This window comes from Mustela nigripes, chromosome 10 (genome assembly GCF_022355385.1).
Source record: "Mustela nigripes isolate SB6536 chromosome 10, MUSNIG.SB6536, whole genome shotgun sequence".
Classification (NCBI taxonomy): Eukaryota; Metazoa; Chordata; class Mammalia; order Carnivora; family Mustelidae; genus Mustela; species Mustela nigripes.
This window is the reverse complement of record NC_081566.1, coordinates 2182365-2201191: the sequence shown is the minus strand read 5'-3', so window position 1 is coordinate 2201191 and position 18827 is coordinate 2182365. Positions and strand designations below refer to the sequence as shown.

Below are 18827 nucleotides of genomic sequence, written 5' to 3'. Positions count from 1 at the left end.
CCGAAGGTGAAGGTGCCTTGAGTTCGGGATTACTAGGGTAGGAGCTGGCATTGCAGGCGCTCGTAGGAGAGCGTGCCCGGGTGCGCGTGGACCGAGCGGGCTGGGGCGAGGCGGGGCGGGAGCGCGTTCTGGATTCCGAACACCGAAGTGGGGGTCACAGGGTGGCCTGAATTACAGGGGATACGGCTGTGTCCACCTCGTAGGAGGGTCCGACCGCCTCTGCAAATTGAGAGCCGCTCCGCGCGGTCAGCGCAGCTCCTTCCGCACGGCGCTCCGAGCGGGTTCCCCGGTCCCTGGTGCCCGGCGACCTGCCAGGGCCGCATGACCGCAGGGAGCACGGCTCTGGTGCGTGGACAGCCAATTCTGGGACACTGCAAACAAATTTAAAACATAGAAATTTTAAAAAATAAATAAAAGGTTAACGGAAAAACAGGTTTCGAAGCTAAGACCGGACAGTCCCCTGGGGCGGACCGGGAGGACTCTTCCAATCTCCATCCTCAAGGGGGCGGTGATCAAAGGCCACTTCCCCACCGCACCCGCCCAACCCGGCTCCGCTCTAGGGCGCGTCAGATTCATCCCAGGGCCCAGCGCCTCACACTGAGCCTGCGCAGACGGCGCGGCGCAGCGGGCGCATGCGCCTTGAGGCGGCGCTGGCGGAGCCGGCTCTGGGCGGGTCCGGGTCGCCGCAGTGTTCCGGGGCCGGGGCGCGGTGGGAGGAGCCGGCGGCCTCACCGTGGTAACCGCAGCGCCGCCGCCCCGCCTCGCAGGCCTCCGGACTGTCATCGCCTCTGGGTGTGAGGATCCTGGGGCCGCCGTCCGCCGGCCTCGCTCCGCCGGCCTCAGATTCCGCTCACCCCCGCGCCGCCGTCGCCGCCGCCATGCAAGGGGAGGACGCCAGATACCTCAAGAGGTGACCGCGCCCCGGGGCTCGCTCCCACCGCCCGGCCGGGTCCGGCTGCCGTGGGTCGGCTCTGCGGTGTCACCGGGCAAGGCTAGCCGCTTAGAGGCGGGGCGGCCGGCGGGGGGCAGCCCCGCAGAGGGCGGGGCGGGGTGCACCGGGCGGGGCGCGAAGGGCCCTCGGGGCGCGGGGATGCCCGCCCCTTACCTGGCTGGGCGGGACGCGGCGGCCGGGCCGAGTAGACCGCGTGCTCCTGCGCCGCAGGCCCCCGGGGGCTCCGTTCCCCGGCGTCGGGGCAACCCCTGCGAGCCCGGGACCGAGGCTCTGGCGTCTCTGCCGTCCGGCTCCGGCTTGGGCTCCCTGCCCCGCGCCTCCGGCCCGACGACGGAGAGACGTGGTGGGAGGCCGGCCGGGGGCTTCCTTCCCGCGCGTTCCTGCGCCGCAGCCGCTCGGCGCGTTCGACCGCCGGGTGCGCGGGGCGGTCCCGACGCCGGGGCTTGTCGGGGGCTTGTCGGGGGCTTGTCGGGGGCTTGTCGGGGGCTTGTCGGGGCGCGGCCCGGGTGCTGTCAGCGTCTCTGAGGAAAACTGTGTCCGTGGGCTCATTCACTTGACTCCGCTCAGAGACGAGGTCAGCCCCGAGGAGGAGGACACCTGGCCCTGGGCCCGGCGTCAGCCGCCGTCCCGTGGAAGACGGTCCGAACTAGGCTCTCCATTTTGGGTTAAGTCACTGTTCCTGTCAGGCTAACCTACCCGGCGGAGTCACGGGCATTTTTTGGGACACAGTGTCCTTTAGATATGGGGCACATAGAACCTTACGAGAGAGATGCCGACCCTATATGAAAAGGAAACATGCATGTAAAGTAGTGGCAGTATCTCAGGTCATAATGTGCTTTCATCGCACGAGTCCAGCTGGCTGGGCACGGCCTTCCTCAGCACAGAGGATCCCTGACCTCGAGTCGGTTCTTAACAGGGAGCCGGGCACTCTGCGCTGCCCGCCTTTCTCTCCGCTCACGAATGTATCTGAAACTGGCCGATAACCGGGCTTCGTCAGGAAAATCTTGGCCGCACTATGTGGTCATGACTAGTTACAGTCTTTGTGGCCTCACTTACATTGATAAAGTATCTCGATCGAACATCTTATGACAGAAGAAAATAAATTAGTTCTCCTTCAACGTTATGTTCCGGATTATCCTACACAAAGAGCCGCTGATACAGTGTCAGCTTCTTTTCGTGTAATACAGGTGTGCCAAAAGATAGCTTTTTATTAGGATTCTTGGACCCGTACGGACCCTTAGGCATAATTCTCAACCTGTTCCTTATGTTTATAGTCATGTGGAGTTAGAAAAATCAACCAGTCACTGTGGTGTTTGAAGTAAAATAAGGTCAGAATTTGGAAAGGTTGAAACAGACTCTCTTCAGTTTTATGTAATTCTGACAGTATGAATAATAAGTGTGCGCTGCTGTTGCTGACATACAACCTTACAGGCCGATGGCTTCTGATGTCTAGCAAAACCATTTTCATTATTGGTTCTTAGATAATGATTACATATATTCCTTTTGGAATATTTTTACTTTTAGATTTCATGTTTAACAGGAAAGCAACCTATTTTCAATCCAATAGATTCAGTCTAATTGGAATTAGTTGGTTTCAGGAGTTTTATTGTGGTTTTACTGAGGACTGTCGAATATCTTTATATTTAAGTGTGTAGTAGGGTGTAGAATGGAATCCGGTTTCATTTCTTCTGCTACCAGCTTTGATTCAGTAGCACTTAATGAACACTTACAAAATACCCAGTATATGCCTACTGTTAGTCTGGTTACTGGGGGAAATGATTAAATAGGCATAGTGCATGTCCTCAATCAGATGATACACAAATATAGACAATTATTTGTGATTTGGGGATTTTTTAGCCTCCTTTTAAAACACTCTCCAATGGCTTTCCATTGCTTCTAGAGTTAGAACACCTGCCTTTTCAGCTTTCTGTCTCTCTGCTTCCCTCCCACCCCCAATAATTTCATACCTGAGCCTTACAGAAAGAACTTCTTTTAGATCTCTGTGTTGCAGTGTTAGGTTTCAAATGCCCTTCTCATTGTCTGGAACTTGCCCTATTATTCACCTAGCTAACTCCTCATTTTTCCTATTTTTGCTTAAATGTCATTTTTTCCAAAAAGTCTTTCCTGAGCTTCCGTTTTCTCATTCCACAATCCACAACCCAGGTCACTATACCTGCTAGGTACTCATGATACCAAATACCTTGTCTTTACCCACCCTTACTCATATCTTGTTATTGTTTGTCTTTTCTCCTCGTCTAAAAGCTCCAAAAGGCTCAGGAGCTATGTATCTTACTTGTCATTCTGTCTTCAGCACACACCACAGTGCCTGGAACAAACATAAGTACTCACTAAGTAGTGATTAAATGATGTGAAAATAAAGCTACAAAGAAAAATGGGCCAAATCTTATAGGAATTAGGAGCCATAGTAAACAGTTGAGAATTGTAAAAGCAGTGGGGAACCAGTGTAGAATTCTAAGAGTAAATGGCATTCATTCATTCGTTCATTCAGTAATTTTTGAAAATCTACCATGTGGCACTCAGCTGAGCGATTAAAAGTATTGGGTGAATGATACGTACTTTCTCTGCTTTATGGTGCTTATCATGTAGCAAGGAGTACAGACTTCAAATCATATATAATCAGAAGTAATTATTGTATTTATGGTAAGTGCTCTAAATATATGATAAGCAAAATCAGTATGGCCTTTGTGTAAAGCTTTTTTACTATATAGTATAATGTTCTCAACATTCATCTACGTTTTAGCATTCATTAGTACTTCATTCCACTTAAAGGCTGAATGATAATTGATGGTGTGGATATAGCACATTTTGACTAACCATTCATCTATTGATGAACATTTAGAATGTTTCTTTGGGCTATTATGAGTAAAGCTGCTTTGAGCTTTCCTGTACTAGTTTTTGTTTCAATACCTTTTTTCACTCTCTGGTTATCCCTAGTTGTTGCAGGGTCATGTACTAATTCTATATTTAACTTAGTGAGGAACTACCAAACTTTTTCACAGTGACTGCACCATTTTACATTCCCACCAGCAGTGTATGAGAGCTCCAAATTTTCGAATCACCAATAGTTGTTATTTATTTTTTTAAATTATCGCCATTCAGTGGATGTTAAGTAGTATCTTATTATGATTTGCATTTCCCTAGTTACTAGTGACATGGAGTATCTTTTCATGTGCTTCTTGGCCTTTGTCTATCTTCTTTGGAGGAAAGAGTTCTTTATATGTTCTAGACACTAGACTCTTACCAGAAAAGTGGTTTGCAAATATTTTGTCTCATTCCATGGTTATTGTTTTCATTCTCTTTGTAGTATCCTTTTGCAAAAGTTTTAAATTTTGATGAAGTCCAATTTAATTTTTTCTTTAGTTTCTTTTGATGCCATTATTTAAGAAATAATTGGCCAAATAGTTAATTTCTGCTTTTGTTTCCCTTGCCTCAGGAGACCTATCTAGAAAAATGTTGCTAAAGCTGATGTCAGAGAAATTATTGGATATCCACACCTAAAGGAATTAAATTAGACCCTTACTTTATACCACATAATTAGCTCTAGGATTTTTATGGTTTCCTATCTCACATTTAGGTCCTTAATCCATTTTGAGTTTACTTTTGTGTATACTGTAAGAGAATGTTCCAGTTTCATTCTTTTGCATGTAGCAAAATAAAAAGCTTCTGCACAGCAAAGGAAAAAACAAAACTAAAAAACACCCTACAGAATCAGAGAACATATTTGCAAACAACGTGTCTGAAAAACGGTTAGTATCCAAAATATATAAAGAGTTATACAACTCAACACCAAAAAAACAAATAATTGAATTAAAAAATAGACAGAAGGCATGAACAGACGACATTCTCCAAAGAAGGTATACAGATGACCAAAAGACATATGAAAAGATGCTCAACATCACTCATCATCAGGGAAATGCAAATCAAAACTAACAATGAGGTATCGCTTAACATCTGTCAGAATGGCTAAAATAAAAGTCACAGGCCACCAGTGTTGGCCAGAATGTGAAGAAAAAGGAACCTCATGCACTGTTTTTGGGAATGCAAACTGGTGCAGTCACTATGGAAGACAGTGTGGAGGTTCCTCAAAAAGTTAAAAATAGAACTACTCTGTGACCTAGTAATTACACTACTAGGTATTGATCAAACAATACAGACACTAATTTAGAGGGATAGATGACCTGTGTTTATTGCAGCATTATTTATAAATAAGCAAATTATTGAAGCAGCTCCAGTGTCCATCAAAAGATGAATGGATATGGGGCGCCTGGGTGGCTCAGTCGGTTAAGAGGCGGCCTTCGGCTCAGGTCATGATCCCAGGGTCCTGGGATTGAGCCCTGCATCAGGCTTCCTTCTCAGCGGGGAGCCTGCTTCTCCCTCCCTCTGCCTGCCGCTCTGCCTACCCGTGCGCGCGCTCCTGTGTGCGCGCTCTCTCTCTCTCTCTCAAATAAATAAATAAATCTTAAAAAAAAAAAAAAGATGAATGCACAAAGGGGAAGTGGTGTGTTTGTGCACACACACAAAACACACTGAAATATTCACCCATCAAAAAGAATTAAATCTTGCCTTTTGCAACAATGTGGTTGGATCTGGAGAGACTTATGTTAAGTGAAATAAGTCAGTCAGAGAAAGACAAATAATATGATTTCTCTCATATGTGGAATTTAAGAAACAACAAATGAATGGAAAAAAGAGAGAGAGAGAGACAAACTGAGAAACAAAACACTTTTTTTTTAAGATTTTATTTATTTATTTGACAGACAGGAGATCGCAAGTAGGCAGAGAGGCAGGCAAAGAGAGAGGGAGAAGCAGGCTCCCCGCTGAGCAGAGAGCCCCATGCGGGGCTCGATCCCAGGACCCTGGGATCATGACCTGAGCCGAAGGCAAAGGCTTTAACCCACTGAACCACCCAGGCGCCCCTGAGAAACAAACACTTTAATGTAGAGAACAAACTGTTGGTTACCAGAGGGGAAGTGGTTGAGAGGATGGGTGGAATAGCTGATGGGATTAAAGAATACACTTATGGTGAGCACTGGCTGATGTACAGAATTGTTGAGTCATTATATTATTGTACCCTGAAACTAACATAAAACTGTATATTAACTGTACAGAAATTAAAATGTAAAAATATAAGAAAGAAAAAAGAGAAACCATTGTCACATCCAAGGCCACGAATATTTGCTTCTATGTTTTCTAAGAGTTTTATCATTTTAACTCTAAAATTTATGTTTTTGATCCATTTTGAGGTAGTTATGCAGTGAAGTAAAGGCCCAATTTCATTCTTTTGCATATGGATATCTGGTTGTCCTGGCACCATCTGTTGAAGGTATTCTTTCCCCAGTGAAAGGTCTTGCTACCTTTGTTGAAAATCAATAGATGGTAGATGTAAGGGCTTATTTCTTGACTCAATTCTATTCCATTGATCTATATATCTGGTTTTATGCTAGTATGTCACTGTTTTGATTACTGTAACTTTATAGTATATTTTGAAATTGTAAAGCATGTCCTCCAACTTTGTTCATTTTCAAGATCGTTTTGGCTACAGAGGTCCCTTGTATTACCATATGAATTTTGGGGTTCCTTTTCTTTTTCTGTAAAAGAGGCCTTTGGGATTTTGATAGGGATTGTATTGAATCTGTAGATCACTCTGGGGAATATTGCCATCTTAACACTATCAAGTCATCCAATCTATGAACAAAGGGTGTCTGCCCACTTATTTATTAATTCTTACCAATTTCTTCAGCAACATTTCATAGTTTTCACTGTGGAAATGCTGCACCTCTGTGCTTGAATTTATTAGTATTTTTATTCTTTTTTTAAAAAAAGATTGATTTATTTATTTGGAGAGAGAGAGCGCACACACACACAAGCCGGAGGGTCAGAGGGAGAGGGAGAGAGAATCTTACCGAACATGGGTCTCCATCTCCAGACCATGAGATCACAACCAGAGCCAACCAAGAGTCGGACGCTTAACTGACTGTGCTTCCCAGGCGCCTCTTTAGTATTTTATTCTTTTTGATTGTAAGTGGGATTATTTTCTGAACTTTCTTTTTGGAATTTTCATTACTAGTGTATAGAAATACAATAGATTTTCTGTGTGTTGATAGTGTATTCTGTAACTGCTGAATTTATTAGCTTTAACAGTTCTCAACATACAAGTTCATATCATCTGCAGATAGAGATAGCATTCTTCTTTTCCAATACGGATGCTTTAATTTTTTTCCATACTTCAGTGCTCTGGCTTGAACTTCTAGTACTATGTTGAACAGAGGTCGTTAAAAGTGGGCATACTTGTCTTACTCCTTAAGGGAAAGCTTTTATTCTTTTACCCATTTAATATAAATATTAGCTGTAGGTTTTTCATAAATGCCCTTTGTCATAATGAAGTTGAATTTATCATTTGAATTTTCTTGTATTCCTAATTTATTAAATGCTTTTATTTGAAAAGGTGTTAGGTTTTGTCAAATCTTTTTCTGCATCAATTGGGATAATCATGTACTTTTTAATTTTATTAATGTGGTGTATTACACTGATTGGTTTTCATATGTATAACTTCCTTGCATTCCTAGGATAGAACCTACTTGGTCATAGCTTGTAATCCTTATAATATACTGCTTGATACTCTGCTAGTATTTTGAGGACTTTTACGTCTATATTCATAAAAGAACTATCCCTTTATAAAGGGTATTTATAAAAGATATTCTATTTTTGTGGTGTCTTTGTCTTACTTTGGTGTCAGTTGAACCAGATGTTTTGGTAACCGATGTAATGTTGACCTCATAGAATGAGTTGGGAAGTATTCCATCCTTATCTAGTTTTCGGAGGAGTTTGAGAAGGATTGGTGTTCATTTTTCTTTGCATATTTGATAGAACTCACCAGTGAAGCTGTCTAATCCAGGACTTTTCTTTGTTGAGTTGTTTTTGACCACTGATTCAATCTCATTACTTATATAGGTCTATTCAGAATTTCTGTTTCTTTTGAAATCATGAGTTAATTATGTAGTTTGTGTATTTCTAGGAATTTATCCATTTCATCTAGGTTATCTAATTGTTGCCTTACAATTATTTATAGTATTCTTTTTATCTGCGTAAGGTCACTAGTAGTATCCCACTTTGATTTCCAGTTCTAGTAATTTGAGTCTTCTCTCTTTTTTCTTAATTTAACTAGAGATTCGCCAGTTTGGGGGGTTCTTCAAAGAAGAAACTTTGGATTTTATTTTCTCTTTTGCTTATCCTCTATTTTTAAAAAAGATTTATTTGTTTTAGAGAGAGAGGGAGAGACGGCATGAGGGGAGGAGTAATGGGAGAGGACAAGAGGGAATCTTAGGCAGGCTCCACACTCAGCATGGAGCCCAATACAGGGCTTCTTATGATCCTGAAATAAGGACCTTAGCTAAAACCAAGAGTTGGACATTTAACTGACTGAGTCACCCAGGCACTCCTCTATTCTCTATTTCTTTTATCCCTCCATCTTTACTATTTCCTACCTTCTACAAGCCTGGGATTTAGTTTATTCTTTTTCTGGTTCCTTAGGGTGTAAAATCAGGTTATTGATTTGAAATTTGTTTATTGGGCTATAATTGACATATTAGTTTCAGGTGCATATTGTAGTGATTTATATGTATTCATGAATATTGTGAAATGATCACCACAATAAGTCTAGTTAACATCTATTATGATACAGTAATTTTTTTCTTGTGATGAAAACTTTTAAGATTTACTCTCATAGCAATTTCCAAGTATACAGCACAACATTATTAACTATAGTCACAATGCTGTACATTAGTTCCCCAGGACTTATTTTGTACCTTTTGACCACCTTCACCTGTTTCGCCCACCTGTACTCCCTACCTTTGGTAGCTACCAATCTATTCTGTGTGTCTGTGAGTTTGAGTTTTTTTGTTCTTAGATCTCATGTAAAAGTGAGATCATACAGAATTTCTGTTTCTCTCTCTGACTTATTTCACATAGCATAATGCCATAAAAGTCCATCCATGTCACAACGGCAGTATTTCACACATGTACACACATACATTCACCACATTTTCTTCATCTGTTTATCCATCAGTGGACACTTGGGTTGCTTCTCTGTATTAGCTATTGTAAATGATGCTGCAGTGAACATGAGGGTCTGTCTGTCTTTTTGACTAAGTGCTGTTTGCTTCAGATAAATACTCAGAAGTGGGTTTGCGGGTTCTATGTTCAGTTTCTCAAGAAACCTCTATAGTTTTGACATAGTGGCTACATTGATTTAAATTCCCTCTAATAGTGTATAAGGGTTCCCTTTTCTCCACATCCTTACCAACCCTTGCTATTTCTTTTCTTTTTGATAAATAGCCATTCTAACAGATACAGGTGATATCTCGTTGGGGTTTTGATTTGCATTTCACTGATGACTAGAGATTTTGAGCATCTTTTCATGTACCTTTTGGCCATCTGTATGTCTTCTTTGGAAAAACACCTATTCAGATCCTCTGCTAATTTTTTAATCAGATTGGATTATTTTTTTTTTTTTCTGTTGAGCTCTAAGAGGTCTTTATATACTTTGGCTATTAACCCAGTATCAGATATATTATTGGCAAATACATTCTCACATTTAATAGGTCACCTTTTCGTTTTTGTTTCTTTTATTAAGCAGAATATTTTTAGTTTGATTTAGTCCCATTTATCATCTATTTTTGTTTTCGTGCCTTTGCTTTTGGTATCAAATAAAAAAAAATTGCCAACACCTAGGGCAAGAAGCTTAATGCCTGTATTTTCTTCTAGGAGTTGTATGGTTTTAGGTCTTATATTCAACTCTTTAATCCATTTTGAATTAACTTTTGTATATGGTGTAAGATAATGGTCCAGTTTCATTCTTTTGCATATAGCTATCCAATTTTCCAAAACACATTTATTGAAGAGACAATCCTTTCTCTATTGTATATTCCTGTCTCCTTTGTTATAAATTAGTTGGCCATAAATGTGTGGGTTTATTTCTGGGCTCTGTATTCTGTTGATAGATATGTCTTTTTATGAAAATACCATACAGTTTTGATTACTCTAACTTTGTAATATAGTTTGAAACCAGAAAATGTGGGGCACGTGAGTGATTCAGTCTGTTAAGCATCTGCCTTGGGCTTCGGTCATAATCCTAGGATCCAGACATGGAGCCCCATGACAGGCTCTCTGTTCCACGGGGAGGCTGCTTCTCCCTCTCCCTCTGCCACTCCCCCTGCTTGCACGCTCTTTCTTTCTCTCTGTCAAATAAATAGATAAAAATCTTTTAAAAAAGAAAGAAAGAAACTTGGTAATATGATGCCTCTGGCTTTGTTGCTCTTTCTCAAGATTGCTTTGGTTATTCAGGGTCTTTTGTAGTTCCATACACATTTTAGGATTATTTGTTCAGTTTCTGTGAAAAAATGCCATTGGGATTTTGATCAGGATTGCGTTGAATTTGTAGATTTCTTTGGGTGGTATGGACATTTTATTGGTATTAATTCTTTCAGTCCATAAGCACAGAATATCTATTCATTATTTGTATTGTGTTCAGTTTCTTTCATCAGTATCTTAGAGTTTTCAGTGTAAAGGTCTTTTACCTTCTTGGTTAAACTTATTTCTAGATATGTTATTGTTTTTGTTGTAATTATAAATGGGATTATTTTCTTAATTGCTCTTGAGAGGTTCATCATTAATGTATGGAAATGCAACTGATATTTAATATTGGTTTTTGTAACCTGCAGCTTTTCTTGAATTTGTTTATTCTAACAGTCTTTTGTGGTGTCTTTAGAATTTTCTCTATAAGAATATCATGTCATCTGCAAATAGTGACAGTTTTACTTCTTGCTTTCAGATTTGGGTGCCTGTTACTTCTTTTTCTTGACAAATAACTCTGGATGGCGCTTCTAGCACTATGTTGAATAGAAGTGGTGAGAGTGGGCATCCTTGCCTTCTTCCTGGTCTTTGAGGAAAAGCTTTTAGCTTTTCACTGTTAAGTATGTTAACTGTGTCTTTATCATATACAGTCTTTAGTGCATTGTGGCACATTACCTGTATATTCATTTTGGTGACAGTTTTTATCATAAATGGATGTTGAATATTGTCAAATGTTTCTGCATCTATTGGAGATAATCATAGGACTGTTAATGTAGTGTATCATATTGATTGATTTGCATTTGTTGAACCGTCCTTACATTCCACTTGATCATGGTGTATGATCTTTTAATGTAAACTTGAATTTCATTTGCTAGTATTTTGTTGAAGATTTCTGCATTTATGTTCCTTAGAGGTATTAGTCTATAATTTTCTTGTGGCTTCTTTGTCTGGTTTTGGGGTTAATGTAATGCTGGCCTCATAAAATCAGTTCATAAATATTCCCTCCTGTTATTTTGTTTGGAAGAGTTTGAGAATGATTGGTATTAATTTTTTGAATGTTTGGTAGCATTAACCAGTGAAGTTGGGTCTGGACTTTTGTTTGTTGGGACATTTTTGATTACTGATCCAATCCCTTACTAGTAATTGGTCTCTTCATATTTTCTGTTTCTTTATGATTCAGTCTTGGGAGGTTGAATGTTTTTTAGGATTTTGCCCACTTATATGTTCAATTTGTTGGTGTATAATTAATTGTTAAGGCTTGTGATCCTTGTATTTCTGTGTTATCAATTGTAATGTTTCCTGTTTTGTTTCCGACTTTATTTATTTGAGTCCTCTTTCTTTTTTTCCTGGTAAATCTAGCTAAAGGTTTGTCAACCATTTCATAGTTTGATTTATCTTTTCTGTTGTCCCTTTAAGGTGTATTTCATTTATTTTCACTTTGCTCTTTATTTCCTTTCTTCTATTAACTTTGGGCCTTGTTCTTTTTCTTTTTTTATAGATTTATTTATTTTAGAGAAAACCAGGGGGAGGGGCAGAAGGAGAGGGAGAGAGAATCTCCAGCAGACTCCTAGCTGAGTGTAGACCCCAACGTGTAGGCTCAATCTCATGACCCCGAGATCTCTATGAACTTCCCTCTTTGAACTGCGTTTGCTGTGTCCTTTGATTTGGTATGTTGTATTTCCATTTTCATTTGTCTCAAGGTATTTTTTGAGTTCTCTTTTGTTTTTTTCTTTGACCCATTGATTGTTCAGTGACATGTTTTAATCTCCACACATTTGTGAATTTTTCTGTTTTCTTCTTTTAATTGATTTTAGTGTTATTGTGGTCAGAAAAGATGCTTGATATGTTTCAATTTTTAAATATATTAAAACTTGTTTTGTGGCCTAACATATGATCTGTCTTAGAGAAAGTTCCATGTATGCTTGAGAAGCATGTGTATTCTGTTGCTTTTGGATAGACTGTTCTGTTTATGTCTGTTAAGACCATCTGGTCTAATGTGTCTTTTAAAACCAATGTTTCCTGATTGATTTTCTGTCTGGATGATCTGTCCATTTATGAAAGTGGGGTATTAAACTCCCTTACTACGATTGTATTGCTGTTTATTTCTCCCTTGTATTTGCTAATATTTTCTTTATATAGTTAAGTGATTCTATGTTGGGTGCATAAATATTTACAGATTTTATATTCTCTTGTTGGATTGACCCCATTATTATTATTATGTAATAACCTTCCTTTTCTCTTTTTATAAACTTTTTAAAAAACATTATTTATTTATTTGTGAGAGAGTGAGAGAGAGAGCAAGCATGAGTGGGGTTGCAAAGGCAGAGGGAGAGGGAGAAGCAGACTCCTCCCGGCTGAGCAGGGAGCCTGATGTGGGTCTCAATCCCAGGATCCTGTGATCATGACCTGAGCTGAAGGCAGATGCTTTACCCACTGAGCACCCAGGTGTCCCTTCATTTTTTTTTTTTCTTTTTCCTTCTCTGATTGGTGAGTTCTATTTCCCTGTGTTTGAATTCACTGATCCTTTCTTCTGCTTCATCTAATCTGCTTTTGAATACCCCCTGTTGCATTTTTCAGCTCAGTTATTTTTATTCTTCAGCTCTGTGACTTCTGTTTGGTACTTTCTTATATTCCCTGTCTCTACTGAAAATTCTCACTTTTTTCGTCCATTCTTCTGAGCTCAGTAAACATCATATTGACCATTACTTTGAATTCTTTATCAGGTAGAATGAGCATTTATCTCCATTTTATAAGGTCTTTTCTTATGGTCTTACCTTGTTCTTTTGTTTGGAACATATTCCTCTGTTTCTTCAATTTTCCTTGAATCTCTGTGCCTCATCTAAGAGATGAATCTTGTTGTTTAACCCTGCCCTAACTCCTGTTTTTCTGTCAAATCTTTGTGATTATACAAGCAGTCTACTTTACTTCTAGTGACTCTCAGTAGTTGAAGGTGTGCTAAGACCTGTCAATGTTATAAAGGGGAGAATTCAGTCAGCATGTAGATTCAGGCTGATTGGAAGCCAGTCAGGCAACAGCTTTAAAGTATGCCAATATACCTCTTTCAGAGGGAAGACTGGGAGATGGGTGTTTCTACTCCCTTTTTGTTGATCACTAGAGCGATAGCCTGTTAAGAACTGTTTCTTGGCTGATATTCCTTTGAAATCATGAACACAAGTCTTGCTGGCCCCCAGAGCCAGGCAATCATGGGGAATGCCCTGGGTGGTAGCCACAAAAACCAGAGCACCAGACAAGTATACAAGCTCTTCCGCAGGGGATGCTGGCACTCTGCAGCATAGCAGAAGGAGAATGTGAAGATAACAGCTGCCCTCCCAGGTCCCTGGTAAGGATTACAACCAGTCGTCTGATGTATGTTTATTTAGAAGCCTGTCCTTCAGGCCACAGCTATGAAGATAAGCTAATAGACTTCTTTTACAGATAGACTGGGTACCTCAAACTTCTGCCCTCTGTTGTGCCCTGGGGGTGGTAGTCAGTTAAGAACTCTTTCTGCATTTGTTACAGTGCCGTGGGACCTGTGTGTGTAAGCCCTGATGACCGTCAGAGCCAAGTGATCTAGAGGCGACCCCTGGGTAGCATCTGCAGAAATCAGGGCACCAGTCAATGGTACATGCTACATGCTCCCTTTTGGGAGATACTGGTTAGCCAGAGCAAAGCAGAGGGACAGTGCAAAGATGGTACCCACTGGCCTCTGTCGTTGGAAAGTATTTCATTAGGCCCATACATGTATACTAAATTAGTTGCCTGGCCCACAGGTTAACTTTTTAAGATAAGCAAATAAGTCTGTTTCACAGAAATTCTGGGCACCTGTCATCTGCCTCCGCCCTGGGCTCTGGGGTAGGTGAGTCCATACACATAAGCCCTTTAAGAACGGTTTCTCTGTTTGCTGTAGCCATGCATCTCATGGTCAGAAGCCCCGTTGGCTTTCAGTGCTAGATATTTTAGGGCTCATCTCCCAGGTACCAGTCTTCAAAGTTGTGTTAGGTATGGGTTTAAACCCTTCACTCCTCAGGCTGAAGCTCAGGTTTGTGAGTTCTCTCCTGATTGTGGGTCACTGTGGCAGGAATGGGGCTTGTGGTGAGATTGTATCTCAGCATCTCCTTCCCACTTCGGTGTGGATTTTTTTTTTCATTCACCTAATGTGTAGGAGTCATGTAGCTAATTTCTAGGTTTTCTTTCCCAGAGGAAAGTTTTTCATATGTAGCTACAGATTTGATGTGTCTGTGGGAGGATTTTGAGCTCAGAGTCATCCTATGCTACCACCTTGAATGGTAACTTGTAATAAGTCCTTTTGATAGCAATAAAGATTAATGAATATTTGTTTTTCTAGAATATTGATGAATGCATAATGCATTTTGAGCAATTATTTTCTCTTTTAAGGATCATGATGATACCATCAACTATGTAAAGTCTGGAAACATCAGGATGTACTTCAGAAATGTTTAATTAAGAATATTGTACCCCAGAATGACAGTTACTACATGGAATTATAGAAGGTGTATTTTACATCACTCTGTGAAGGACAGACTTCACATTGACCTAAAAAACAATTTTTCTAAATTAATTTAGCATATTTTAGGTTCTAGTTTCCTTATGCATATAAAACAATAAAGCAGAGCTGTTATTGATTGAGAAGGCTCCATCAGTTGAAAAATTTACAGATAAAGGACAGCAGTTTTGATATGTGCCATAAGATGCTTCAAATAGAAAATAATTCTAATAATCAGTTATAATTTTTTTAATCTAATACATGGGTTCCAGGGAAAGCATTTGGAAGCTCATTCTCTTGATACTTAAACATCTAACATCACTATCAATTTCATGTTAAATTATATTATAAGACACATAGGCACAAAAAATCAAACAAAAACTAGAAAGGAGTGATAAGATTCTTTGATATGTATGAGTTCTTCGAGAAAGGCAAGATATCAGACCAGAAGACAACAATTATGCTTTCGTCTCACCTCTGAATGTGTGGAGGACCTACTGTGAAAGTGGTAGTCAGAGACTCCTCTTAGGATCTGCACTTACATTTTATCCTTGTGGTTCTCTTCACGGAATTGGATATAGCGGTTATCCCGTTGTGTATAGGAAATTCATGAGTGTGATTGCTCTCCATTTCATCAGGAAGCAAATAACTAGTTTACTTTACAATTAAGATAGTTTGTGTAGTGCTTGATATATATAATACATCTTTTCTGTTTTATTAAGCTCTTCTTAGTTTTTTTGTCCTGTGATTTCTATAGCTTTTGATTGCTGCCCTCAACTTGTATCCATTTATTTTACCTTTTGGACTCTATACCATCCTATTTTGTATATGTGTGTTTATCTTACTTCCTAATTATTTTTACTGGCCTGCCTGGTTTCTAGCTGCTTTTATTCCTTAACCAGCCTTGCTCTGTACATCTTACCATCAGTTTAGTTTCTGACCACGTATACCCTAGGGTTGTATTTGATTTCCTGCCCTGTCTCTGGGCTGGACTTGTAGTCATGGTCCCAATACAGATTCATGTTCTTACCTTTTTTGTTTTCATAAAGAATTCGGATGAAAAGATCATTTTAAAAATCATGTAGAAAATGTGCATAATAAGCCATTTATTTTTAATGGACGAAAAGCTTTGAGTTTCTGATTATTAGAATCAGTTAAGACATTATTATATTATGTTCCTTCTCATCAGGCTGAGATGCCCACTAGCCAACTGAGCACAGTAAGAAATTTATCTTGTTTCTGTTGCTTAATCTCTTTGAGTACATCTCATTTTGTTGCCTTCTAATGTGGCCAGGTGACAAGTGGTGGTTAATTTGTCACTGGTTTACAATAATTAAACATTCATCATGTAACTTTAAAAAGGTGGGAGGATGATGTATATAGGAACTTTCTATGGGAACTATTAGGGATACTATAATTTGAGATGCATAACTATAAAACATAATCCATACATTTTTTTGTTATTTGAATGTGATTTGAAGAATGACTAGGTACTAATGCCACAATTTACACAGTTATGTAAGATGGTACATGATAAATATTGTAGTTTAAATAATTTCTTTCTATCATTCTGTGATACAGTTAACAGTCTAATTGTTAGGCAGATTGATTTCTTTTTAATATAAATTTTGGGGGATGCCTGGGTGACTCAGTAGGTTAAGCCTCCAAATCTTGATCTTGGCTCAAGTCTCTATCTCGGTGTCATTGAGTTCAAGCCCTGTATTGGGCATGGAGCCTTACTTAAAAAAAATACACATATACATACATACATATATACATATATCATAAAATATAATAAAATATGAAATAAAATAAATTTAGGGGCATCTATCTTTGTTTTTGAATTGCTGATTTTTGAGGTTATTCTCTCTAAAACCTGTTGTATATTTTATTGGCTTGCTTTTATGCATGATTCTTGTGTAGATGTATTTTTTCCCAGGTATAACTGTTTATTAAGGTACTTTCTGCAAAATCAAGAGTTATAAGTATAGTACAGAGTTTACAGAGTTGAAGGAAAAGACTGACTATGTCTTGGTCCAAGTCAAGAGAAAATCTAATTTAAATGCATATGTTAGTCTAACCCACATGCTTTTGGAGCTAGAAACCGGATAAAAACCATGAACTTTTATGAGCTTTTAATCTATGTCTATTTTTATTTTATATTATAGGAAAGTTAAAGGAGGAAATATTGATGTACATCCATCAGAAAAAGCACTCATTGTTCAGTATGAAGTGGAAGCTACCATTCTTGGAGAAATGGGTGATCCCATGTTGGGAGAACGAAAAGAGTGCCAAAAGATGTAAGTTTTCTTCATTTGTGTATGTTTTGAAAGTAGTGAACCTTATACCTGCATAGATGACAGATGGTTATGACATTCTTTTAAATATACTTCATCTTAGTGAAGCAAAGACTATATTACACTATAAATACAGAGTATATTTATTCCAGAGAAGATCAGGTTTACATAAGCATAATGGGAACTTGCTGAGAAGTATCATTTCTAATTTACCCCATTTAGAAAAATCCTATAACAGAATATAAACTACTACAACTTGTGGGGCGCCTGGGTAGCTCAGTGGGTTAAGCCTCTGCCTTTGGCTCAGGTCATGATTTCAGGGTCCTGGGATTGAGCCCTGCATCAAACCCTGCAGCGGGCTCTCTGCTCAGTGGGGAGCCTGCTTCCTCCCCCACTCCGCCTTACTCTCTGCCTACTTGTGATCTCTCTCTCTGTCAAATAAATAAAATCTTAAAAAAAAACCTACTACAACTTGTGAAATCGGTAATAAAAGATATGTTTATGTGGGACTTTTAGCTTAATTCAGGAAATTTCTATTTTAGAGGATCCTGTCTGTGTTCTTTTTTCCTTGGAATTGTAGAAAGAAGTGTGAGTTCCAGAATTCCCACATGGGGCATGTACTTTGAATTCACCCCTTAAAAGTCTAGCCCTGTGAAAGATGTTATTAATAAAATGAGCATTTCCTGACTTACTGAATTGAGCTTACATCTCCTGACATCCTACTTTCCTTCCCACTTTTGTAATACTTTCAGGAGCCCCTTGGGAAATGGCCTTTCTCATTAGCGTATAGTTGTGCTGCTAGTTGTCTTATCCTCCTTGTATAGTGTTGTGGAAGTAGAGAAGGTATGAGATCACCTAGTATTCTCTCCTAACCTTCTTTTCTACCTCCATTAAAATAAATTTTGATTGGGAACCAAGTAAAAAGAATTTTAACTGGTTAAAAAAAGTGTTAGTTTGTATCCAGGTGGTGTAGCATACTGAAAAGCACTTTAAGTATATAAGAGTGGTTTTCAACTGGTTGTGATTTTTTCCCCCCAGAGAACATTTGGTAATGCCTAGAGACATTTTTAGTTGTTGTAACTGGAGGGATCCTATTGCCAGTCTAGTGGATAGAGGCAGGGTGCTACTAAACATCCTGCAGTGCACAAGATAGCCACAGACAGTGATTTGGCTCCAAATTTTAATAGTGCTGCCATGGAGACACTTTGGTGTATAGCAACCTGAAAAGGGAAGTTGCCTGATATTTTAGTAAGATCCCTAATCTGACTTCTCTTTTGTGTATTAGGAGACTAAATTATACAGATACTTCATCAAAATAACTGAGCCCTTGGATGATTCACTAAGTTGAAGAAAAATACACTTATGCACATACACAATGCTTACACTGTGTCCTCTTAGACTTCCTCTCTTCCATTAATGTGTTTGTGAATCCTGCCCAAGTTTTGTACATTCTGAGAACATGTGAAAATCTTTGAGATCTTACTAATTTGATTTCCCAAAAAAGTCTAGCCGATCAGAGTCTTTGCCTTTAGAACCTCAGATATCCACATTTCAGGTGAGAGATTTCATTTTTAGTTCTTAAGAATGCAGTCAGTAGTCTCATTCAGCTAGAATTAAATAAGAATGTTGTTATTGCATGGAAATCCATGGGCTTTTTAGAAAAAGGATATATTCATCTGAGGGCCAACCACTTGGAAAGAGT

General features: G+C 39.5%; 1 protein-coding gene across 5 annotated transcripts in view; it reads left to right on the top strand.

The window, feature by feature from the left end:
* The first annotated feature begins 826 nt into the window (after positions 1 to 826).
* Positions 827 to 18827, top strand: part of KIFAP3 (kinesin associated protein 3) — a 163948-nt gene continuing 145947 nt past the window's right edge. For 3 of the 5 annotated variants that reach the window (XM_059412420.1, XM_059412422.1, XM_059412425.1), the window contains exons 1-2: positions 827 to 910; positions 16997 to 17128. In XM_059412420.1, coding sequence (XP_059268403.1) covers positions 879 to 910; positions 16997 to 17128 — 164 coding nt within the window. In that variant the 5' untranslated portion in view covers positions 827 to 878. Of the gene's footprint in view, positions 911 to 1146; positions 1368 to 1595; positions 1617 to 16996; positions 17129 to 18827 lie in introns of those variants that run through there. The other 2 variants (XM_059412424.1, XM_059412423.1) reach the window with 2 other exon arrangements.